A 24,595-nucleotide genomic window follows, 5' to 3' on the forward strand; every position below is an offset into this window, starting at 1 on the left:
TGTCAGTGTGTGGGCAAACAGGAGTGTGGCACGGCTCTGAGAGTGTGGCACGGCAGTGTGTGGGCAAACGGGCATGGCATGGCTCTGAGAGTGTGGCACGGCAGTGTGTGGGCAAACAGGGGCATGGCACATCTCTGAGAGTGTGGCACAGCAGTTTGTGGGCAAATGGGTGTGGCACGGCTCTGAGAGCGTGGCACGGCAGCTTGCGAGGCAGTTCATGCAGGCAGGGCAAGCAGGCAGTGTAGCATCCCATGAACTCTCCCATTTCAGCCAATTCCCAAGTCCTCGGCCCTGGCAATGGCAGTAACTACTTACCATAGAGGTGGTCCTGCTGGGGGAAAAGACAGATTCCCCATTGGACTTCTGTCTCACGGATTCCTGGTTTCTCCTTGCCCTGTCCCCTCATTGGTTGGATACCCCTGGCTGTGCCCTTTCCCCTGGAGACCAAGCCCCTCTGCTCTGCCCTTAGCTCCACCCTCCACCCCTTCCCCTTCTTAAGCTGCCTGCTCCACGTGGTTGTTCTCTTTTCATCTGGGTTCCTTGTAGCCACATGTGATACTCTGCTGGAATAAAACCTTGCAAAAAAAGCCTTTCTTGCCTGTATTGCTGAGCCAGCTGTGGTGAGTGTTGAGTGGGGGCTTGACTGTATTGCCTGAATGTTAATTCAACCTGCTTTTCTACAGCAGAGGTTTGTTGGGAACAGATGGTAGGCAGCAGCACCCACCATTCTAACAACTGCATATTTAAGTCAGGGTTGCAAGTTTTCTTGCTAGTAGGTTTTACTGTGTGTTGTTTGCAGTGTTTCTGTTGGTTGTTTGGTTGGTTTTGGGATTTCTGGTAGTAATGGTTTTTATGTGATCGAAAACTGCAGTTAGTAAAAGTAACCGGGTGGAGCCCTCCAAAAAGGATCCATCTCTCCAAACCCATTCCTGTGTGGAGTGTTTGAGCTTGTCAGTTGTTTCAGGGGGTGTTGGAAGAAATCTGCCTGTGGTGTGAAGATGTGAACAATCTCCTTTCATTGGTCACTGAGCTTAGAGAGGAAGTTGAAAGACTAAGGGAGTATCAGGAAAAGGGAAAGGGAAATAGATTGGTGGAGTTCGGCCCTTCCATCCTTAAGGGAGGCCCACCAAAGACCAAAGGACTCCTATGCCTCCCACTGTATAGAAGAATGCTTGGTAGATGAAGGGGAGTGGAAATGGGTCCCTGCTCGGGGAAGTATTAATAAAAACTCCTCCTGATCCCCATCCGTTAGTCAGGTGCCACTTCAGAACATGTATGAACCCCTGGATCTAGAGAGTCAGACTTAAAAGAAAATTATCTGCCTCCCAATTATGATTCATCTGTGAGAAGGATCACCACTTTTAATATCAAAAAGAGAAGAAGAGTAGTCGTAGTGGGTGACTCCATCCTGATGGGAGCAGAGGGCCCCATATATTGACCAGACCCACCCCACAGAGAGGTCTGCTGCCTCCCTGGGGTCCGGGTACAGGATATCACTGAGAGACTGCCTGGGCTGATTCAGCCTGCTGATTATTACCCACTGCTGATACTCCAGGCTGGCAGTGATGAGATTGAAAAGAGGAGTGTCAGGACAATTAAAAGGGACTTTAGGGCACTGGAACAAGTGGTTGATAGGACAGGGGCACAGGCAGTCTTTTCCTCAGTCCCTTTGGTGGCTAAGAAGAACAGTGAAAGGAATAGGAGAGCTCAAATTATTAACAAGTGGCTTAAGGGTTGGTGTTACCAACAGAAGTTTGGATTCTTTAATCATGCGGCAACTTTTACAGCATCAGGCTCCATCTTTCTGTTAAGGGCAGAAGAATTTTAGCTCATGAACTGGCAGAAATTGTTGAGAGGGCTTTAAACTAGGATTGAAGGGGGAAGGGGATGCTGTTGGGCTGTCTGGAAGCAGGCCCAAGGGTGGTAAGCCTGAGTTAGGGGTGAAATCAGCAGCCCAGCTGATGTGCATGGATACCAGTGCATGCAGCATGGGTAACAAACAGGAAGAGCTGGAGGCCATGGTCCAACAGCAGAGCTATGATGTAATTGCCATTACAGAAACATTGTGGAATGACTCACATGGCTGGAGTGCTGCACTGGATGGCTACAAGCTCTTTAGGAGAGATGGGAAAGGGAGAAGAGGTGGAGGGGTGCCCCTTTATGTTAGGGAGGCTTTGGACACCACAGGTATTGAAACTAATGATGATGAAGATGAATGCATCTGGGTGAGAATTAGAGGAAATACCAACAAGGCTGACATCCTACTGGGAGTCTGTTATCGTCCACCCTGCCAAGAAGAAGTGGTGGACAACTCATTCTATAAGCAGCTAGAGAATGTTTCAGGCTCATCAGCCCTTGTTGTTGTAGGTGACTTTAACATCTGCTGGGAACTCAATACAGTAGAAAGAAAGGCAGTCCAGGAAATTTTTAGAGTGTGTGGAGGACAACCTTTTGTCACAGCTGGTGGGTGGGCCCATCAGGGGAGGGACTGTGTTAGATCTTTTTGTTTTCCAATAGAGATGGGCTGGTGGGAGATGTGGTGGTTAAAGGCTGCTTGGGGCAGAGTGATCATGAAATTACAGACTTTTTGATATTTGGTGAAATGAGAAGGAATGTCAGTAAGACTCTTACACTGGACTTCCGGAGACTTTGGCTTCTCAGGAGACTTATTCAGAAAGTTCCTTGGGAAGCAGCCCTTAAAAACAAAGGAGTTCGGGAAAGGTGGGCATGCTTCAAAACGGAAATCTTGAGGGCACAGGAACCAACTGAAAGTTTCTCTTCATGGCAAACAGACCATGGTTGAACAGGATACAATTTAATAACAATCACACTCTTTCCTGAGCTATGTGCAACGTCCCAGCAGTGTCTGATGAGTCCACCATCCACAAGTGATTTCCATACTAGAATTAATTTCAGAAAAACGTATTTCTGTGATAGATATAAACACAATTAGGTTCTTGTATCAGGATGCTCCCACCAGGCCCCCGGGTGCAGAGGCCGGCTCAGTGTTCTCCATCACCTCCTCACTGGCACTGCTCTGGGCTGGGATGAGGAGCCCCTCAGCCTTCCCTGCTCTGGGCTGGACAAGCCCAGCTCCCTCAGCCTCTTCCCACAGACCAAGGCTTCCAGCCCCACCTTGGAGGCCCTTCCCTAACCCTGCTCCAGCTGCCAGACATCTTTCCTGCCCTGGGCAACCCAAATCAGGCCACAGTGACCTGGGTCATCCACGTCCTTCATGTCCTGGTCACACAGCCCTGGCCCCTTGTCCCCATGTCAGGCTCTGGGCTGGTTCCTGTGCAACATCCTTTGCTGGAGGCTGTGGCTCCAGGTGGAGTGGGGGGATACCGGGGGACAGGGACCCTGATGGGCATGAACAGCATTGGACTTGTTGGGAGAAACTGTGAGGGGGAGCTGGGGTGGAGTGAGCAACCCAGTGACCTCACACAGCCCTCCTGGGATGCCACACAGCCCCTCTGGGATGTCACAGCGCATTCTTAGATGTCACACAGGTGGTCTTTGATGTCACAGCTGACTCTGTGATGTCATAGTCTTCTCTGTGATGTCAGACCTCTGCCCTGTGATGTCACAGCTAGTTCTGTGATGTCACAGAGGCAGTCTATGATGTCATAGTTCTTGATAACCTCACCTAACGCACTCTGTGATGTCATAGCCCATTCTGTCACCTCATGTTACCAGATGATCAATTGCCTACACCAGGTGAGCTCACACCTGGAGCTTGTTCTCCAAAACCCCAGGCCTATGGAAACCACACCATGCCCATTGTGTGAGAAGGGGAACTGGAAGTTCACCAGCCTCAGTGTCCTGCCAGCTCAGCCAGGCCCACTGGAACATTGGGGTCCACAACCACCAGGGACCACCAGAGAGACTCCTAGGACAGAAGAACACATGGGTAAAGGGGAGAAGTATGTTAATGATTTTGGGGAAATTATTATCATATGTGTGTTTAGTCCAGGGCAATCAATGAATATGTGTGCAAAATACAGAATATAAACAGAAACTTTCCTGTGCTCAGCATGCACAGCTTTGGGAGAAGCTATGCTCTGTGCATCTGGCTGAATAAAGAATGCTGCTTCTTAGTGCTACAGTGGTGTTAAGGAGTCTTCTGTTTTACCAAATTGTTGGCAACACTCCTACTGCCAAGGGGAGCTCTGTCTCCTGCTGTTCACAAACAGAGAAGGGCTGGTGGCAGATGTGGGGTTGGAGGCTGCCTGGGGCACCGTGACCATGAAATAATCAAGTTTTCAATGTTCTGTGAAAGAAGGAGGGACAGCAACAAAACTTCTGCACTGGAATTAGGAAGGGCAGACTTTGTCCTCTTTAGGATGCTGATTTGGGGAGTACGGAATCAGGTACTGATTTTTTAAGAGAAACAACCCTTAAAACAAAGGGGTCCAGGAAGGAGAGAGACATTTCAAGAAAATAATCTTAAAGGAGTAGGAGCAGCCTGTCCCAGTGTGGCAAAAGTTGAGTTAGTGAGGAAAATGACTGGCCTGGCTACCCATGGAGCTTTTATGGCAACTCAAAGCAAAAAATTACTTAAAACTCAGGAAGTGTCCAAAGATGATGTTAGGTTACAGAAAAAGAAAAGTGGAGAGGTGATGACTCAGTTAGAACTTCATGTGGTCGCTTTTCTATTAAAAAAAAAACAACAGTTTTTGTAAAAAAACTAAATGGCAAAAGGAGGGATAAGGAGAACCTCTACGTTTTATTGGACACAGTAGAGAATAAAATAACTAAAGATAAGGAAAAAAACTGAGCTCCTTAACATCTTGTTTATCTCAGTTTTCAATATTAGGACAGATTGTCCTCAGGACAAGTGTTCTCCTGAGTTGGTGGATGAGCACAGGGAGCAGAACAGGCCCCTGGAATCCAGGAGGAAGCAGCTGGGGACCTGCTCAGCCACTCAGGTGCTCACATGTGTATGGGTTCAGATAGGATCGACCCTAGGGCAATGAGGAAGCTGGTGGATGATCTCCCCAAGCTGCTCTCCATCATTTACCATCAGTCCTGGCTCAGCAGGGAGGTCCCAGAGGAGTGGAGGTGCCAGTGTGAGCCCATCCCCAAGAAGGGCTGGAAAGAGGATCTGGGGAACTCCAGACCTGTCAGCCTGACCTTGCTGCCTGGCAAGGTTATGGAACAGATCACCTTGAGATCCAGCACAGGGCACTCACAGGATGGCCAAGGGATCAGAGCCAGCCAGCATGGATTTCAATATCTGCACCAATGATCTGCATGCGGGGACTGAGTCCAGCATCAGCAAATTTGCAGATGACACCAAGCTGGGTGCGAGTGTGGATGTGATGGAGGGTAGGAGGCCTCTGCAAAGGGACCTGGACAGGCTGGATCCAGGGCAGAAATCCAACAAGGTGAGCTTTAACAAGACTAAGTGCCGGGTCCTGCACTTTGGCCACAACAACCCCTGCAGCGCTACAGGCTGGGGACAGAGTGGCTGGAGAGCAGCCAGGCAGAAAGGGACCTGCAGGGACGGATGGACAGCAGGCTGGACATGAGGCAGCAGTGTGCCCAGGTGGCCAAGAAGGCCAATGGCTCCTGGCCTGGATCAGGAATGGTGTGGCCAGCAGGACCAGGGCAGTGATTCTTCCCCTGTACTCAGCAATGGTGAGTCCACACCTTGAGTGCTGTGTCCAGTTCTGGGCCCCCCAATTTGGGAAGGACATGGAGAGGCTGGAACATGTCCAGAAAATGGCAACCAGGCTGGAGAGGGGTCTCCAGAACGAGTCCTGTGAGGAGTGGCTGAGGGAGCAGGGGTTGTTTATCCTGGAGAAGAGGAGGCTCAGGGAGACAAAGCAGTGTCAGGGCACAGGTTGGACTTGATGATCTCCAAGGTCTTTTCCAACCTTGCTGATTCTGGGATTCTCTGAAACCACCCTTGGAGCAGTTGCACGATGAGCCCTGGGCCTCCTCTTCAGAAGCTCCAGCAGCCCAGGTGCCTCAGCTTCTCCTGCCAGCCCCAAAGCCCATCCTGTCAGTCCTGCAGAGCCTCTGCAGCTCCTCCTCATTGCCCAGAACAGGGAACCCCACAGGCAGACACAGCAGCCCAGATGTGCCCCCCTGGCCTGTGGTGCCTCTGGCAAGGGAGCAGCACCAGGCACTGCAGGAGCCTGCAGACAATTCCTGCAGCACTTGGAGGATGATCCTGCACCCCAAGGGACGTTCCCATGGTGCCAAGTCAGGAACTGCAATGGGGAGTGGGGCCAGAGAGGAAAGGGCAAACAGGAATGGGCTTTTTGCAGGGGAGGGGACAGGGCTGGGCAATAGGAAGAAATCTGGATCATGGATGGGTAAAGAAAGCAAAGGTGAAACCAAGGAAATGCTGAGGGCAGTTTGGGGCTGGCTGCCAGGCAGCCCTGGCTCTGAGCAACAGGGTCTGCAGTGGGACAGGAAACTCCCAGCTGATGGGAACAAACTTTCTGGCTGACTGCAGGGGCCAGGACAAAGCTGAGTGGTTTCCCTGGAGTCCCCCAGCCCTTGCTGGCCCCAGGGGCTGATGGCATTTGTGCTCCCTCAGGTTCATGTCCCCACAGCAGCAGCATGGGGGTGCTCCCGCCTGCTCTGTGCAATGCAAACAGGGGCTCCTGAGCCAGTGCTGCCGTGGCTGTGCCTGCAAGGATGGGGCAGCTGTGTGAGCTGGGGGAGAGGCCAGGGCTACAGAGGGGGGATGTTGTTGGCAGCTCCATGAGGATGCTCTGGGACGCTGCCCTGGGCTGTGCAGCGCACTGGGGATGGATCAGCCCCTGCTCTGCTGCTCCTTCCCGTCTCCCCCAGGGCCCTTGCAGAGCCCCAGCCATGCTGTTTGCCCCCGGCCTGCCCACGGCCACCCTGGGGCTGCTCACCCTGGGGCTTTTCTGTGCTGAGCATTGGCCTGGCCGTGTTCTTGAGAGACCCTGGGCAAGGAGCCTGGAGCCCCCAGGGCCTGGCCTGAGGCGTCAGCGCTGCCCCAGCAGTGCCCATGGCCTGTCCCTGCTGCAGCCCCGGCACTGCCACCCCCAGGACTGTGCCCGGCCCCGAGAGCACTCAGGCCCTGCAGCAACACCAGGGCCACCAGGGCAGCGGGGCAGGGCCACGGCAGCAGCACTGGCAACACCAAGTGCTGCTGCTGCTGCTGCTGGGCACAGCTGCTGTGCCAGCACTGATCTGCCCCAGCTCTGCACACAGACATTGCTGCTGCAGCTCCAGAGAAGGCAACAAAAGGGCATCTCTGCAGAAAACTCTGCTGGGAGATTCTTAATTCCTTTAAAGCCACTGAGAGCACAGCTCCTCATTGTCACAGTCAGTGGCCACAGGGAAGATGGAGAGAAACAAAGTCAGAAATGACAGAAACACTGGTCTAGCTTTAGGAAGAATATTAAAAAAAAAAAAAAAAAAAGACAGGGAAATCAAAGAACCAAACCAACAGAACTATCAAAGATTAGTTTTGTTACAAGTGATTTGCAGAAATTGGCAATCAGTTTAATGCTTCCTAAGATGTCCAGTCATCAGTCTCCACACTGCGGCCTTGAGCTCCTGGTTCCTCAGGCTGTAGATGAGGGGATTCAGGGCTGGAGGCAACAACGAGTACAGAACTGACACTGCCAGATCCAGGGATGGGGCGGAAATGGAGGAGGGTTTCAGGCAGGGAAATACTGCACTGCTGAGAAATGCATTTCTCCTGCATTTTTCCTTTTCATTTTCTTTCAGTCATCTCCTGAGAGGTCCAGTTTGTTCTGGGGCTTTTCATGAACTGATTGTACTCTTGATTTAGATGGAGACTGTAGAATTGATTTCAGATGTAGAAGAATCTGAACTGAACACAGAAACAAACTCCTTCTGTCAGCCCATTTTCATCTTCTAGATCACTTTCAAGATGTCCTTGGGGGTGTTGGAATGATGATCACACAGCTCTCCACTTCTGGCTGCAGGCTCTGGAGATTGTTTCTCTGCATTCAGTCAGGCTTGCATTCCCTAAGAGTTCTTGGTAGCCTGTCATGTTTTCTTAGGGTAGAACAGTAACAATGAAAACATTACCAATGACACAACTGCCCAGCCCACAAGGAAAAGAAAAGAACAAGCTGCAAAATTCTTCAAATATTTGTCCTGCTTTGCTGCAAGTGTTGTGCTGCACACACAGTGTGGAAAGCTGCAGTTGGTGGCACACCTTGTGACAGAAGCTGCACCTCGTTCTCCAGGCAAGGTTCTTGGAAAAAGCATAGAGGACTGAGGAGAAGATTCTGGAAAAACTGAAAGAGCTTTTAAGAAATTAAATGAAAATTGAAACAATTCAAGACGTTTTTCTCTATTTATTTTATGCTCCCCTTTTCCATCTTGCACTAGTTGTCCATCCAATTAATTCCAAAGAGATCTCACTGCTAAGATCCATGAGTTGGCAAGTTTTAGACATTTTAAGATACCATGACCTACACACAGTTTGGCTTCCCCTGTTTTTCTTGGAAATCAATGCTGGAGAGGTAAGCGCAGTGCTTGGGTCAGGTACAAATTCTGCATTCAGGGAATGCGCTCTGGGAGTGTTTGACCCTGAGCAGGGACAATGCACAGCAGTGACCGAGGGGATTCCTGAGCCACTGTGCAGGAGTCCAGACTCTGGCTCTTGGCTGAACTCGGCAAAGTTCCCGTGTTTGCAGAGGCTCAGGGGCTGCCCTCGGGGAACGTGGGGCTCGGGGCGGGGGCGACCGGGCAACGGACAAACGGACACGGGGACAAACAGCCCCGGAGCTTCAGTTGCAGCAGAGGCAGCGGCGGCGGCAGCTGCAGCGGCAGCGACAGAAGCAACAGAAGATTCCCTTCTCCTCTCCCTCTCCCGCTGTCCCGCTCCTCTCCCGCTCTCCCTTTCCCGGTCTCCCCTCCTCTCCCCGCCTCCCTCTCCCCGTGCCGGGCTGGGCCATGTCCCCGGCCCGCCCCCGGCCCCGGGCGGGGCTGCCCCGTGCCCGCCCGCGGCCGTCCCGCCGCCGCCTGGCCTCAGCCCGGCTCTGGCCGTGCTGGCGCTGGCGCTGCTGGGCGGGCGTCAATGCCTGGGGCTGGGGCGGCATCGCCGGCTTTTGGCTCCGCCTGGCCCGAGCCCGGCCACGGCCCCGAGCCCGGCCCCGAGCCCGGCCCCGAGCCCGCCCCCGGCGCCGGCTCCTCCCGGGCCCCGCGGAGGACACAGGCGGCGCGGCCGCTCCCGCCGCCTCCGCTGCGGTTGCTCGGCCCCAGCTCCGCCGCTCGGCAGCGCGGCCCCCGGCCCCGAGCCGCCGCTGTCCCGTTGGAGGGAGCGAACGCCGGGGGATGGCCGGGCCGGGGCGGGTGAGGGGCGCTCGGGGGCCGTTGCTGGCCCCGGGCCGAGCGCTGACAGCCGCGTCCCGCCCGCAGGGAAGGCGCAGGAGGCCCTGCAGGAGCGGTACCTGCTGGGCTCGCTGCTGGGGCGCGGCGGATTCGGCAGCGTCTTCGCAGCAACGCGGCTCTCGGACGGCGCCCCGGTGAGCGGCGGGGCCGGCGGCGGGCGCAGGAGGAGGGGGCGGAGGAGGAGGAGCAGGGAGGAGGAGGCGCAGGGAGGAGGATGGGGCTGGGCAGGGCAGGCAGGAGCTGAGCCCTGTTCTGCGCTTGGCTTGCAGGTGGCCATCAAAAGGGTGCCACGGAACCGCGTCCATCACTGGGGTGAGCTGGTGAGTGAGCGAGGTGCTGTGCTGGGCAGGGATGAGCCGAGGCCCGGCAGGGTGGAAGCCACCGGGACGCCTCGAAGGAGAGCGGGCGTGGGGCCAGCACAGGATGCAGAGCATCCCGGGCTGGCTGAGGGGTTGCCCAGCCCTGGCACAGCATCAGCCCCCACTGACTGCATTGTGCTCCTCCTGCAGCCCAACAGCACCAGCGCATCCCTGGAGATTGTCCTGCTGGCAAAGGTGTCCAATGGCTTCCCTGGTGTGGTCCAGCTGCTGGAGTGGGTTGAGCTCCCCAACGACATTGTGATGGTGCTGGAGCGCCTGGAGCACTCTCAGGACCTGCAGCATTTCATTCGGGCACGGGGGTTCCTGTCCGAGGAGGTGGCGCGGCAGCTGTTCCACCAGGTGCTGGAGGCCGTCTGGCACGGCACCAGCTGCAGGGTCCTGCACAGAGACATTAAACCAGGGAACATCCTGGTTGACCTGGCCACCGGGCAAGCCAAATTGATTGATTTTGGCTGTGGCACCTACCTGCAAGAGACAGCCTACATTCATTTTGCAGGTGAGCCCACGCAGGGGTGTGATCCCGGTTCTGGTATCTGATGGCCCAGCATCTCATGGCCCAAGCTGGGTGTGGCAGCAGAGATTCTCCCTTTTGCTGCCCTTCATGGCACGGAGTCTTCAGCCGAGTTGGGTTTGAGCAGGGGTGGGTGGGGAGCCATCTTCCAGCCCTGCTGGCAGCCTTTGCCCACCACTCTTCCCAGGGCTGGGGCTGGGGCAGCCAGCCGAACAGAAGCAGCCGTGGGTGGGGGTAGCAGAGATGGGAGGGCCTGGAACCTGTGTCCCAGCCAGTTTGGTGTGCAGGCGAGAAAGGGCTTGGGCTGGTCCACTCACCTGGTTTCTTCTGGGTTCATAATGTATTTTGGGGCAATGCAGGCAGGGAGGATGAAGGCATGGTTTTCCCTCAGCACTAAGTGTGTTTCTGTCATGGTTGGTCTTTCCAGGGCTTCTGCTGCCCTCTTCCAACACCAGTGGCTTCTTTTCCAACCGCAGGTGTTGGAAAGAGGGGCAGTGGGTCACCCTGTGTGCCAGTGGGGCAGTCCCTGCATGCCCAGGGATGCTGGGGCCAGGCTCTGGGAGCAGCAGCAGCCCCCTGATGAACTCCATCTGTATTCCATAGGAACACTATCATACAGCCCCCCAGAATGGACCCGCTTTGGCTGGTACCATGGCGAGCCAGCTACCATCTGGTCCCTGGGCATCGTGCTGCACCAGATGGTCTGTGGGGAGCACCCTTTCAGGAGGGACCAGAACATCAGCTGGGACCATCAGCTCTCGCTGCCACAACGGCTCTCTCCAGGTGGATCCTCATCTCTGGGCACGGGGGGAATGCCAGTGCTGGGAGACAGCAGCGGGCTCGGGAGCATCCCGCTCTGGCAGCTGCTGAGGAGGTGGCACATGTCCTGCTCTCCTGCTCTCCTCCAAAACAGGGAACTGATGGGAAAGTTTAGGCCCAGCTCTGAGCACATCCATCATGGCCTGGTCAGGGAATAGTGGGGCAAAGCCAACAGGAGCCTTCTCCAACTGACCGGCGGTTTCTGGTTTCTCTGCCCAGAGTGCCAAGATCTGATCAGGCGGTGTTTATCCATGCTGGACTTGGAAAGGCCCTCATTAGAAGAGGTGTTCTGTCATCCTTGGATGCAGGATATACATCTGCCCTAGAAGAAGGGAGAGAGCCACAGGCACACTGTGCTGCAGGGCCCTGGTAAGTTACAGCTCCACACCTGCCTTGGCCATCAGAAGCAAAGGAACCCAGCCTGTGTCACTGCACCAGGGTCATGGGATGGGAACACGCAGCCCTTGTGCTGGAGCTGAGCTGCTCTGCCTAGCCCTGGTGGCTGTCATCCAAGCAGGTTTTGCTTGTCCTGGTTCCCTGACAGCTGGGGCCCTGGGCAGAGCTCTGACAGCCTGGTCTGAGCCCAGGGAAGGAGAAGGAGCCTCCAGAGAAGCTGTACCAGGTGGGGCTGCTGCTGCTGGGGACAGTGCGGATGACATCAGGGATGACAGCCTCTTCCTGGACCTGGCCACTGGTAAGCTGAAGATGATGGACTTCAATTCTGGCACCTTCTTCAAAGCCTGGCTCCACAGTGAATTTACAGATGAGTCCACATGCAGGGGGATGCTCCCAGATTTGGGCATTGCACAGCCTGGCCAAGAACCAAAGGTTCCCCCCTTTGCTGGGGTGGATGCAGCTGATTGTTCAGTCGGCTGCCCAGCTGCTTTTGGCAGGGCTGGGGGAATGGGCTGGGGTGGGTACAAAATGGGAGTGGACTCCCGGCCCTGCCAACAGCCCCCAGCACCCACCGTGCCCCGGGCTGGGGCTGGGGCTGGGGCAGCCAGCCCGACACAAACAAACCCCCGTGGTGGGTGCAGAGGTGGGACTCCAGAACCTGTGCTGGGGCTGCTTTGCTGTGCAGGCAAGGAAGGGCTTGGGTTGCTCCACTGCCCTTGTTTGCTTTGGGATCACGGTTATTGTGGGGGGCAGTGCAGGGGAAAGGGAGAAAGCCTGGGCTTCCTCACCCATGGCTGTTTTTTTCCCTGGCATGCAGGGGTTGGTGCTTCCTCAAGCCCCTGACAGACATAAGATCTTTTACCTCTTTTCTTGTTTCCCCTTTTTGTCTGTAATCTATTTTCAATAATTTATTGTTTGTTTTTCTAGAGGAAGCGTTCCAGATGGGGTCCAGTCTGGATTGGGAAATGTTGGGACCAGCTGTGGCGTGGATGGGCCGTGCCCTTAGAGAAGGCTGAGGACATCGTTTGGGACCAGCTTTTCTTCCAGCTGTGGATGGCGTGAGGTGGGTCCCCATCTGCTTGGCAAGGTGGGATCAGAGCTTTTGGGAGATGGCAGCGAGCACAGGAGCATCCTGCTCTGGGCAGCTGCTGAGCAGGTGGATGTGCCATGGCTGGCTGCAGGCTGGGCACATGTCCTGCCCTCCTGCTCTGCTCTCCAAGGCAGCACTGATGGGCAGCTCTGGGCACGGCCAGCATGGCCTGGGTGCCATGGGCAGCTGGGACAAGGGGACAGGAGCCTTCAGCTGACGAGCAGTTTCTGCTTTCTCTCCTTGCAGCCGGGCTCTGCAGATGCTGAGGCTGCTCTGGGCTCTGCCAGGGCTCTGCTGGAGCTCAGCACCGGGCCGGAATCAACCAAAGAAGAAATGGTGTCACCTGCAGCACAGACTTGCTTGAGCATTTCAGCAACACAGCTCAAGTTTGCAGAGTGTACACCTTCAAGGGAAAACATGACACGTGCCAAAAATTAAAATTGTTCAATACCTTCTGAAATCAAATCAATCTGGGATGACTCCAAATGACATTTTTCACCATGCTCAAGCTGTAGCTCAGCCCTTCTCTGAACAGTTCTCTCCCCCACCTGCCTTTTACTTCTCAACTGCTCCCTCTTTTCCCCCAATGAATTCCTAGCCCATTGCTGTCTCCATCACTCAGTGGCCTTCCTTGTTGCCCCTGACCACAAGGAAGGCCAAGCACCAGGTTTAGGGACTCATGCTGTCACTGGCTGAGGAGCAGCAATGTCTCAGAGGTCCAGTGGGATTTTAGTGTCATTCAGAGCCACTCTCCAGCCCTCAGCTCTCCTCACTGCTGAGTTCCCACTCCCTTTTCCTCATCCTTGCAGTAGGACGAGCTCTGTGAATCTCCTGGAGCCTCCCCACTCTTCCCAGCCGATGCACCCACCTCAGTTAGGCTGAAGCTGAAGCTTCTCTGTCTCCTCTGGCACTCCAGTTCAGTCCCCTGTGTCGGGAGCCCCAGCCCCAGAGCACAGCACACAGCAGTGCAGTCCGGGCTGGAGCAGCTGCCCTGCAGCCCTGGCTTGGCTGTTTATGGCAGCTGAATGCTCCCTGTTTCCAGCTGTCCCTGCAGGATGGCCCCAGGGCAGAGCCCAGGCGGGCTCCCACTGCAGCCCCTGGAGCTTGGGGCAGACAGTGCTCCCAGAGCTGAGGTTCATGGGGAGCACCCGGATCTGTGCCTCGCACTCAGTGTTGTCAAGTGTTGTGTTCTCATCTCCTATGGCCTGAGGGGTGCCGGGGTCGGCTGTTACTTGTCTCTGCCCCAGCACGGGAAAAAGTGGTTCTGGGTAGGCCGCGCTCTCGAAGAAGGAGTCTGGACTCTTGCTTTTAGGTCTTCAGTCGAGTTTATTATTTCTTATCTACAAAGATTTTCTGTCTGTCCAGCCGAGGTCTGATCAGCAAGACAGCCAAAGGCACTCTCTCCCGCCCACGAGGCGGTTGTCTCTTTTATAATGAAAACTACGTATTAGATATTTACCTTTAATTCCCAATACTTTCTGCCCTTGTTGGCAAGTGTACTCATTCTATGAACCAATCCACACATGCCAACATCATCCTGAACATGGATGCCAAGGAGAAGAAAGAAGAAGGACAGGGCACACCCAAATTCCTCCATCTTGGGACTCCTGATCCATGCACAGAATTCTAGACCCCCCTGTACAACACATAAAACCCCCCTGTACAGTGCATTCTAACTTAAGTTCTAACAAGTGAATAACATCCCCTCACCATTCAGACCTGAAATTCTCTCATCTCCTCACCTTCAGGTGTCATTTCTTTAAAAGGATCAAAGTCAAGCCACCAGGTACTTTTGGCAACATTCCAGGGCCTCCGAGCCCCCCAAGGGTTGTCTCGGTAGCTCTGGACATCCGGAGTGATGTACTGAGTTCCCACAAGGGGAAAACAACCTGTGCTGCCAGGCCAGCACTGCTCCTCTGGGCAGGGACAAGACTGAAAGGCTTTCCCATTCCAGAGGAGCCGGCACTGAGCCTTGGCAGGGCCTGGCAGGGCTGGAGCCGGGTCTGGCCTGCTGTCCGGGACTCGCTGCCCACCAACCACCCCCACCCACCGCGCTCCATCCTCCAGGGACAGAAGGGTCTGTGTGTGCCAGAGGCTCTTGGGTGTGTCTGTACCCATGGAGAGAAGGGTCTGCGTGTGCCAGGGGCTCTTGGATGTCTCTGTATCCAGGGACAGAAGGGTCTGTGTGTGCCAGGGGCTCTTGGATGTCTCTGTATCCATGGACAGAAGGCTCTGTGTGTGCCAGGGTTTCCATAACGTCTCTGTACCCATGGGTATGGGATGAACATGGACAGTGAAAGTGTCAGTCACGTTGCTTGCACACTCCTTCCTTTGTGTACAAGACATATCCATGCACACCCCCACATATTGGTATATTAATAGGTTAGGGATGGATAGAGACTTCGCACAGAGCTCTAACTTTGGCATAACTCACTCTTTAGCCAGAGACCAGGGGATTTTTTCCCCAGATCTGTGTGAGAAGATGTCCAAGAGCTGAAGGAGCAGCATTCAGAAGCAGTTTCAGGATTTCTAGGTAGGAAGTGGAGCTCACAACCATCCATATAACTTGCCATATTCATTGGGATGGGCTGCTGCTTCTTTAGGAATATGGCCCAATGCAGACAGGAGACTTGGAAAAATCCCAGCTCTCTGCGGGTTTGTGCAAAAGGGGGAGCAGCACAAACAGTTTGTGCCTGCCTGGGGGACACAAGGTCCAAGGAGCTTTGGTGGCAGAGAGTGACCTGGGCTGGTGGCAGGTGAAGTTCCATTCTGTGACATTCTCAGAGTGGCACAGGACAAAGGTCCAAGTACCCCCAGCCCCACTGATGAAGTCCTTAGAGTGCTGCACATCCTCTAGGAAAAGCTGCTGTCACACAATCCATTGGGATTTATTACTTTCATTTGCAACACTTTAAATCCAAATTTCAAACTGCAATATTTTTACACTCAAGACACAGTAATGCATAAATTCATAATAGATCTTTCAATTTCCTATTGATTCAATCACAATTTAAAATAACATAATATTGCAAACAAAACCCTGAATGTTTTAAAAAAGGGATGCTGAGGTCAGTAACATGAATCCATGCCATCAGAACATTTACAGAGTAACTGATTTCTCTTCTTAAAAAGATCAGTTGCCTCTTAATCCAAAGTTACTGAAGATTTTCCCTACACATTTGTTTCTTGGTTTTATCTTTCATATTTTTTTCTTTTCTTTTTTGTCCAGTGTTTTTAACAGAGAACTCGTCCTACAAAAGGAATGTACAGCAAAATTAGATACATTTCTGATAAACAATGAAAATGTAGGCTCCTCCTCTGTTTACTTTTCTCTGGATACCCTGAAGAAAAAAATCTAGCAGATATGAGCAGAGGTGTGAAGTGTTTCATTTGGACTAAGGTGGAGTTCAGCACTGCTGACATCCTGATCCAGTCAAGAGCTGCAGAATTCTTTTGCACATCTTGAACTCTGTGTTTGCAGGCACAGCACCTGCAGTGCCGACGCACCAATGCACGTGAATAACTCTGTTATTCCCTCTCAGAATTTGGGCTCTGCCCCAGCACGAGGTGCTGCAGCCCTTTGCTCCTGGTTCCCGTGTGGTGCAGCTCCCTTCCTGCTGGCTGAGCTGCTCAGGCAGAGCCCGGCAACTCCTGGCCCTGCAGGGCTGAGGCTTTTCCCCATTGCTGGGCACAGACTGATGGAGCAGCACTGCTGAACACAGGGGCACACAGAGGGACCAGGAGCAGCTGCCTTTATCCACCTGAGGCTCCAAGGCCCAAACTCTGAGCAGCCAGGGCTGGAAGAGGCTCACAGGCTCCCTGTTGGCTGTGCTGCCCCACTTGTGCCCGGCCCAGCTTTGCTTGGGGCAGAGGGAGAACAAGGGGCAGTTCTCTCCAGCCCAGCCCAGGGACCCCTCCAGCCCCAGGGCTTGGGGCACTGTCAGCACCTGCTGCTCCAGCCACCGCTCCTGCTGGCCCTGACAGCAACACCCAAACTGGGACTGATCCCAAGGGAGCAGCAGCAGGGCCTGGATCTGATCCCTGACTCTGGGGCACGGCTGGACAAATGACCCCACAGCAGCAGCAGCACATGGAGCTGACTTTCAATGTCACCTTGACTTTTTAAGATTTTCTAAGTGTTCTGATGTTTGCATTCTTGTACCAAACTTTCTCAAACACTTTCTGTAAACAACTTTTTTTTTTTGCATTATTTTATGGAGGAGGAGAAACTTGATGGACTGTTTGTTTGTCCTTGGAGAGGTGGCACTTTCACCCTCCAATCCACTGTCATCTTTGGAAATCTATAAATGTTGGAGTAAAAAAATTAACTTGCCCTTTTTCCTGCCTTGAGAGCAACAGCATCTCTGCGTCGTGTTGTCTTGTGTCCTATAGTGACATTTCAGCACAGCCCCTGCCACTCTTTCCTCCCGTGTGCAGCGGTGTCACAGCAGCCTGAGGCACCTGGGAGCCCCCAGTGCCAGCAGGGACTTGAGATGACAGCCCTGGGCTCCTGGAGATTGTGCAAGGAACAGAGCTGGGGGCTCCCTGTCCATGGGGAGCTTCCAGATGGAAGAGGCTGCTGTGCCCAGGCAGCTCCAAGGCCACAGCAAGGAGCGTCTCAACCACTGGATCTGTGCCAGTCCCACAGTCCTGGGCAGCAGCCACTGAGCCCTGGGGGAACAGAGGGCACAGCAAGAGGGACAAAACCAGGCAAGGTCAGAGACTGGGAAGAGCCAGAGCTGGGAGCAGGAACAGCTGCTCCATTGCACTCTTGCAAAAAGCTCTTGGCTGGTTCCAAGGGCTGAAATGCATGAAGGGCAGAGAGGAGGCCACACCAAACAATGCTCCTGTTTCCATACCCTCCCCTCTCTGTGTCCCAGAAGGAATTGGATGGACTGTGTTCTTCTCTCCGAGTCGTCTTGTTCAGCATGAGCAGCTTAGCACCAGGAGCTGAAGGAGCCGAAGCCTCAGGCCACAGGAGCTGAGCAAGAGGAGACTTTCTGAGCAACTGAGTGCTGCTAACATGGACCTAGCTGAATTTAGCAGATATAATAATGGAATCACAGCATCCTTTCTGTTGGAAAAGACCTCTGAGCTCATCCAGTTCAGCTGGTCACCCAGCAGTGCCAAGCCCAGCACTAAACCACGTCCCTGAAGTGCCAAGGCCTGGACAACAGCCCTGAGTGAGGCCTGAACAGCAGGCCCTGAGCCAAAGGTGGCCTCTGGATGAACCTTCCAACCAAAGGTTATCTTTGTATCTGCTCACTGATGAAATATGCATGGTCATTAGCACTGTGATAGATGTAGCTACTCATTAGTGACACATGTATTGATCTTTTTGTATTTGCAAGCCAGACAAGGCCATGAAATCTGACATCTAGCCTTGTTTGGGGCTGAAGGATCAAAGTCAAACCTCCCTTGGTTCCTCCTTGAGCCCTGGCCAGGCTTTGGGAGGAACCCAAGAGGAGGATGAAACCAGATGTTCCCGCACTGGAAGTGCTGTCAGTTTGTTCATTCAGCACTGTCAGAGCTGGGCCCTCTCACAGGCTTGGAGCCTCACCTGTGGCTGGAGGCACCTTCAGGAATTCCCAGTGTCCAGGAGTGGCTCTGCAGCCCTTGGCTGGGACAGCTTCCCCCAGCTGCTGTGTGGATCTGGGGGATGGTAAAGCGTGAGGGGAACTGGTGCTGGATGTTTCTTAATCACTACTGCAATCTTTGATCTTTGGTGGTGATGGTTGGATGCATTGCTGAGCTTCTGGTTTTCTAATTATTTTCTAATGATGATGTGCTCTGTTGAGCTTCTCCTTTTGTAATTTTTTGCACATAGACATTATATAAATTACACAATTCCTTCAGTTGGAGTCTGTGTCTTTGGCGCTGACCCTGCCCACTGGCAAAACTGAGCCTGTGGGCTCCACAGAACCAAGGGGCTCTTGTGACACTGCAGGGCCTTGTCTGACCTGGGGACCATGGTGACCCTGTGGGGCTTAATGGAACCAAGGGGCCATTGTGACACTGTGGGGACTCATATAGACAAGGGTTCATCATTTTCCTCTCCCTGCCCCTGCCCCAGCCCAGCAGAGCAGCAGAGTCAGGTCTGGCCCTGCAGCAGGAACTGCAGGCACTGGAGGTCAGGGACAGCCACTCTGGGTCTGGAATGCTCACCAGATGCTCAGCTCGGGCAGCTCCTGCAGCCCCAGGGCCAGCCCTGCTACCCAGCCCAGCAGCAGAGTTGGCCCCGGGGCTCCTCAGGCAGCTCCTGCTGGCCCAGGGACAGGGCAGCCTCTTGCCAGGGCTCCTCTGCACACCCACGGGCTCCTGCTCTGCTCCTGGCCCATGTCAGCTGCCCCCAGAGCCTTTCCCAGGGGAACACGTCTGTGCTGGCCCCAGCAGCCATTGCTGCAGCCCCTGCCCTGCTGCCCAGAGCCCCGAGCTGGGGCTGCTGCTCTGCAGAGCACGGGGGCTGTGCTGCCCGGGGCCCTGGGCTGCCTCTGCTGGGCTCTGCTGCTCAGCCTGGCACACAGAGGCAGCTGATGGTGCTCCCTGCACTCACCCCCTCCCACACAGGCTCTGCGGGGCCATGCAGGGGTCTCAGAGGTGCCTGCCTTGTGCCAGGGCTGCCAGAGGGGCTTGGGGCTGCCCTGGATCCTCCTGGGGGAGTTCCCTGAGGGTCAGAGGAGGCAGTGCCCAGACTCCTTTCCCTGGGCCTGCTGTGTCCCTGGGCTGCAGAGCTCTCCTGGCTCACAGCAGACGTTCAGTCCTGGATCTCGGGGTGACCCCAGCCTGGCCAGGCCTGTGCCCAGTGAGCTCCACTCCCTGCTGGTCCCTGACACACACTGTCCCTGCAGGTCCCCTATGTTCTCCTGGCAGCTCCCAAGGCCCTCAGACAAATATTCCCCTGCCATCAACTCTGGCACAAGCTGCATAGCCCCAGGAAGGTTCAGCACAGACCATTCCCCATCTGATGGGCACTGGCCACCAACAAGCAAAACCTGACCCAGACCTGAGTCCCCTGAAGGACACAGCAGGACCCTGATCTCATCCCACTGAGTCCTGGGAGAACAAGGAACACAAGGAGCTTCTTGAGTGGCCTGAGATTGACTTTGGAAGAGAGCAAAGCCATCCTGCCGTGCGCTCAAGAGGTGCCCTTTGCTGGTGGAGCTGCTGTGCTGGAGCCCAGCTGTGTCCCAGCAGTGCCCATGGCCTGTCCCTGCCTGAGGGCACAGCACGGACATGCAGCAGGACAGTGACCAAGCTGCCAGAGCACTCCGGCCTTGCACCCACAGCAGGGCTGGGAAAGAGAGTGTGGGCCTCTGGAAAGGGAGGTCCATTCAGCAGCTCTGACAGGACCAATTGCTGCTGCTCCCTGGGAGTGCTGCTGTCCTGGGACTCTTCCCTTTCTCCCCCATAACGTCATGCAGGTCTCAGAGTTGGGATCCCAGAAAAAGAAGGCACTGCAAGGTCATTTATTTTGTTCAAAGAAAGCAAGGGTGCAAATCCTGGTTGACAGAGCTTCTGGATCAAATTCAAGAGGCAGATAGGAAATTAAGCAAGGAATGAATAAAAACATTTCATGGAACACAACATTATGGCAAGAAGAACCCATAGACATCACCAAAGACCTGAGAAGGCAGACTGGGCCAGTCATGAGTTCCATTCTGAAAACTATGCAGCAGAAAACAAACACTTTTTTGCTTCTGAAAAGTATCCAGTCACCTTTTTCCTCAGGGCATCCTTAAGCTCCTGGTTCCTCAGGCTGTAGATGAGGGGGTTCAGGACTGGAGGAAACACTGAGTACAGAACTGACAGGGCCAGATCCAGGGATGGGGAGGAGATGGAGAGGGGCTTCAGCTAGGCAAAAAAGCCGGTGCTGAGAAACAGAGAGACCACAGCCAGGAGAGGGAGGCAGGTGGAAAAGGCTTTGTGCCGGCCCTGCTCAGAGGGGATCCTCAGCACGGCCCTGAAGATCTGCACATAGGAGAAAACAATGAACACAAAACAAGCAAATAAGAGAAAAGCACAAACTATGAGAAGCCCAAGCTCCCTAAGGTAGGATTTGGAGCAGGAGAGCTTGAGGATCTGTGGCACTTCACAGAAGAATTGGTCCAGGGCATTGCCATGGCAAAGGGGCAGGGAAAATGTATTGGCTGTGTGCACGACAGCGTAGAGAAAGGCACTGGCCCAGGCAGCTGCTGCCATGTGGGCACAAGCTCTGCTGCCCAGGAGGGTCCTATAGTGCAGGGGTTTGCAGATGGACACGTAGCGGTCATACAACATGACAGTGAGAAGGGCAAGCTCTGATCCAAAGGAAAAAAAAATCAGAAAAACCTGAGCAGCACATCCTGCATAGGAGATGGTTGTGGTGACCCAGAGGGTATTGTGCATGGCTTTGGGGACAGTGGTGCTTATGAAGCCCATGTCAAGAATAGAGAGGTTGAGCAGGAAGAAGAACATGGGTGTGTGCAGGTGGTGGCCACAGGCTACGGCACTGATGATGAGGCCGTTGCCCAGGAGGGCAGCCAGGGAGATGCCCAGCAAGAGGCAGAAGTGCAGGAGCTGCAGCTGCCGTGTTTCTGCCAATGCCAGCAGGAGGAAGTGGCTGATGGAGCTGCTGTTGGACATTTGCTGTGGCTGCACATGGGAACCTGTTCATGGGTAAAGGACAGTGAACAGTTAGAGGAGATGTATGTAACCAAAATCAAAGCCATTTCCCATACACCCTCCTCTGTAACACACAAGGACAGGCTTCTCTGTTTGAGAGTTCTGAGGTTTTCTTTTAAGCTCCCCCCATGTCTCTCCTGATATTCTTGGATATCAAAACCCTCAGCATTTCTACTGCCTTCTGGTAGGACAGAGTGTGTTCCCTCAGGGAAGATGATGAGTGGAGACTGAGGAAGATGGTCTGTCACTTCATTGTGCTTGGAGTTTCTCTGGGCTTTCACTTTTCCCAAATGGGGATTGTTCACACTCCTAAGTTTTCCTTAATGGTCACCAGATATTGCTGAGAGCAGAAGAATCCACCACAGCCCAGCTCCACATTTGCAGCCAAGGACTCACATTTCTCATTTCACCAACCCAACAGCATTTTCAATGTCAGAAAACTTCTGTGCTTCCCCATCAATCTTAGAGATGCTCTAGGACAGGTTTGAATCCTGCATTGAAGCTCCCATCTTGGACTCAAATCTCAGAGCGAATTCCAAGTGTCCTTATGCTGGCATTGGATGAAGGGAGATGCAGCTCCTTGCCTGACTGCACTGACAGCATTGCCCAGAGCCAGGCACTGTGCACAGTGTCACCCTGAGCCAGCTGTGCCCCCTCCCAGAGCCCCCAGGGCCGGGCAGCTGCTCCCAGCCCTGTGCTCTGCAGAGGAACTGGGCCCAGGGCTGCAGAGGTGCCCCACAGCTCTGCTGCAGCTCTGCCTGCACAGGAGGGGCTTCACGCCTTGGAGCCCCAGCCCTGAGGGCAGAGGCGTGGCTGGGGGACAGGAGGGAGAGGGCTTGTTCAGAGGGAGGGGCTGCACTGGAACGGATCCTGTGGACATCTCTAAACTCTCCCTGCCACAGCATTTCTGGATTTTGCTTTCTCTCCTTCCCTGATATTGTTTCTGCATCCTAGAGACTTTCTTCCTGCAGCTGTTTCCCTGCACCTGATCTCTCCCTGCCAGCACTCTCAGACCCCAAATCTTTGTGCACTCTCCATGCCCCTACAGAACCCTGCCTGTTTTCAGGGCACTGGCTAAGGCAGGTTCTCTTTGCAGCTTGGAGAAAGGACAGCTCAGACTGAACCTGATGGGTCCAGCAAAGATGATGCTGGTGCTGTCCATGGGCAGAGTGGCTGAAAGCACATTAGGAATCTCTTGTGAACGTACTCATCACTAAAAGTAACAGTTCAGATGTCTCAGGAACATGTCAAAATTCATAATCAAGCTTTAATATTTTGGTCCCAATCCCAGACATTCTCCAAGAGTAGGAAACTGAATAGAAACATTAGGAAATTTCCTCATTTTTATCAAAATCCTTGTCTTGGAAATGTTATACAACTGCTCAGAACCCTTCAGCATGTCAGAGCTTCATGAACATTTCACCTCCCCTGCAGCAGAAATACTCAGAGATGTACTCACAGGGTCTGCAGGCATTGGGATGTTCCAGCTTTAGGAGATCACTCAGGAGCTGCAGCTGCATTGTCCTGCAGCCAGAGGTTCCTGTGCCAAGAGCCCAGCCCAGCTCAGCAGCACGGACACAGCACAAGGACTTTAATGACCCTCTGGGGCTTTGTGCTGAGGCCCTGAACATCAGTCCCTGAGAGGCAGATGAAGAAACCTCTCCAGAACTCCAAGTCAGAATCCAACTCCAAAGTTTCTTGGACTTTTAATGGGTCCCACTGAGGGACACCACTGAGAAAGTGTCCCCAGGCCCCAGGCAGAGCAGAGAACTGGAAGCACTGATGCCAGGTGGGGACAAAGAGAAGACAAGTCTTGGTGGCCTGGGGCACAGCAGGGTCTGTGCCACCAAGGGCTGGGAGGAGACACCTTGTCCTGAGGCCCTGGGGCCTCCTGGCACAGCCCCAGCCAGGCTGGGCACTGTCAGCCCCTTGTCCTGCCCTCAGCATCCCCCCCTAGCCCACATCCCAGTGGCCTCAAGGATCTGCTGGAAGGAGTCCCTGGGGAGCCTTGCTCAGCAATGGCCCTGAGGGCCGCATCAATGCTCCCAGGGACTGCAGGTTTTTCAAAGGACTTTGGGTTCGTCTTTTGGCTTAGACTCTCTGAGAGGTTTGTGCAACCATGGCCTCCAATTATCTACTGTAATTAGTCCCTAGAGAGGCTTTGTCAGTAACAACACTCAGTGGGGCTCATTAATGCTTCAAGGTACTTCAGTTGTTTTAGGGTACTTGGTGTTTCCCTTTTGATACAGAGTCTGTGAGAGGTTTGTGCAATCATGGCCCCAATTATCTGCTTTAAGGAGTCCCTTGAGAGCTCTGTACTGACACTCAGTGGGGCTCATTAATACTTTGAGATACTCAAGGTGTTTAAGCTACTTTGGATTTTCTCTTCCACACTGAGTCTCTGAGAAGTTTTTTGTGCAATCCTGGCAACCAGTTCTCTCCTCCAAGGAGTCCATGAGGAGCCTGTGTTGGGGATGGATCTTAGTGGGACCCATAATACTTTGAGACACTTTGGGCGTTTCCTCTGATACTGACTCTTGGAATGCTTTGTGCAATCTTCTCTCAGGCCCTGAGATTCAACGCTCAGCTCCAAATACTCCACAGGGCTCATTATGATCAAGCAGTCCTGACAAACCATGTCTCTGCCTTGACTTCCCCCTGCTCTAATGCATTTCATCAAGAAGGTTTCTGTAGTGGTTTTGGTTCGCCAATTTGAAATTTCTTGGCCCATGCACCAATTACTTTGGTGGGTTCAGTGCATCCAGTGCACTCACTGCAATATTCTTACTGATTTTCTGCTGTGAGATAGGTTTAGGAGAAAGGCAAAGTAGGCTCAAAACTTTAAAAGGGTATTAAGAAAAGTTTATTAATAGTAACTAAAAGAAAGAATATTAAGAATCATAACAAAATGTTCAGAATACTTCTCTTCTCCATACAACCTTTTCTTTTTTACTGACAATGTAAAGAGGCAAAACCTAAAATTTTGAGTCAGTTTACCACCTCTAGAATAGTCTCTCTTCAGTTCACTTAGGGAGAGGAGTCTCTCTTTCATGTTATGGCTACTTCTCCATAAGAAAAGTGTTATCTCGTGGCTCTCAATTTCCATGAATAGCAGCTGCCCGGAAAATCTGTAATGGTAAAGTCCCTCCCAGTTATTCATAGCTTTTCACACAGTTGTGTTTATGGGCCATTTCAATTTACGGAGTATTAGTTTAAAGATGACCTGTTTAAGAGCGAAGGTTCTCTTCATCTATTTCTGAAATAATCTTCATCTCTGAGAACAGAGATCTTCTCTTTCTGGGGGCACAGGATCTCATCACTCTGCTCTCTTTCTCTGTTCAAACTTCTAATGGGATCACAGCTACTTCAACATCTGCTTAC

General features: G+C 53.5%; 1 protein-coding gene across 1 annotated transcript; it reads left to right on the forward strand.

The window, feature by feature from the left end:
• Positions 1–5,195: 5,195 nt before the first annotated feature.
• On the forward strand, positions 5,196–11,962 carry LOC135302371 (serine/threonine-protein kinase pim-1-like). Its single transcript, XM_064422741.1, has 4 exons — positions 5,196–5,387; positions 9,867–10,233; positions 10,852–11,031; positions 11,287–11,962. Exons 1-4 carry the CDS (start codon positions 5,196–5,198, stop codon positions 11,391–11,393), a joined length of 846 nt encoding a protein of 281 aa, XP_064278811.1. The 3' UTR covers positions 11,394–11,962.
• Positions 11,963–24,595: the final 12,633 nt, after the last annotated feature.

The sequence above is a fragment of the Passer domesticus genome, chromosome 6 (genome assembly GCF_036417665.1).
Source record: "Passer domesticus isolate bPasDom1 chromosome 6, bPasDom1.hap1, whole genome shotgun sequence".
Lineage (NCBI taxonomy): Eukaryota > Metazoa > Chordata > Aves > Passeriformes > Passeridae > Passer > Passer domesticus.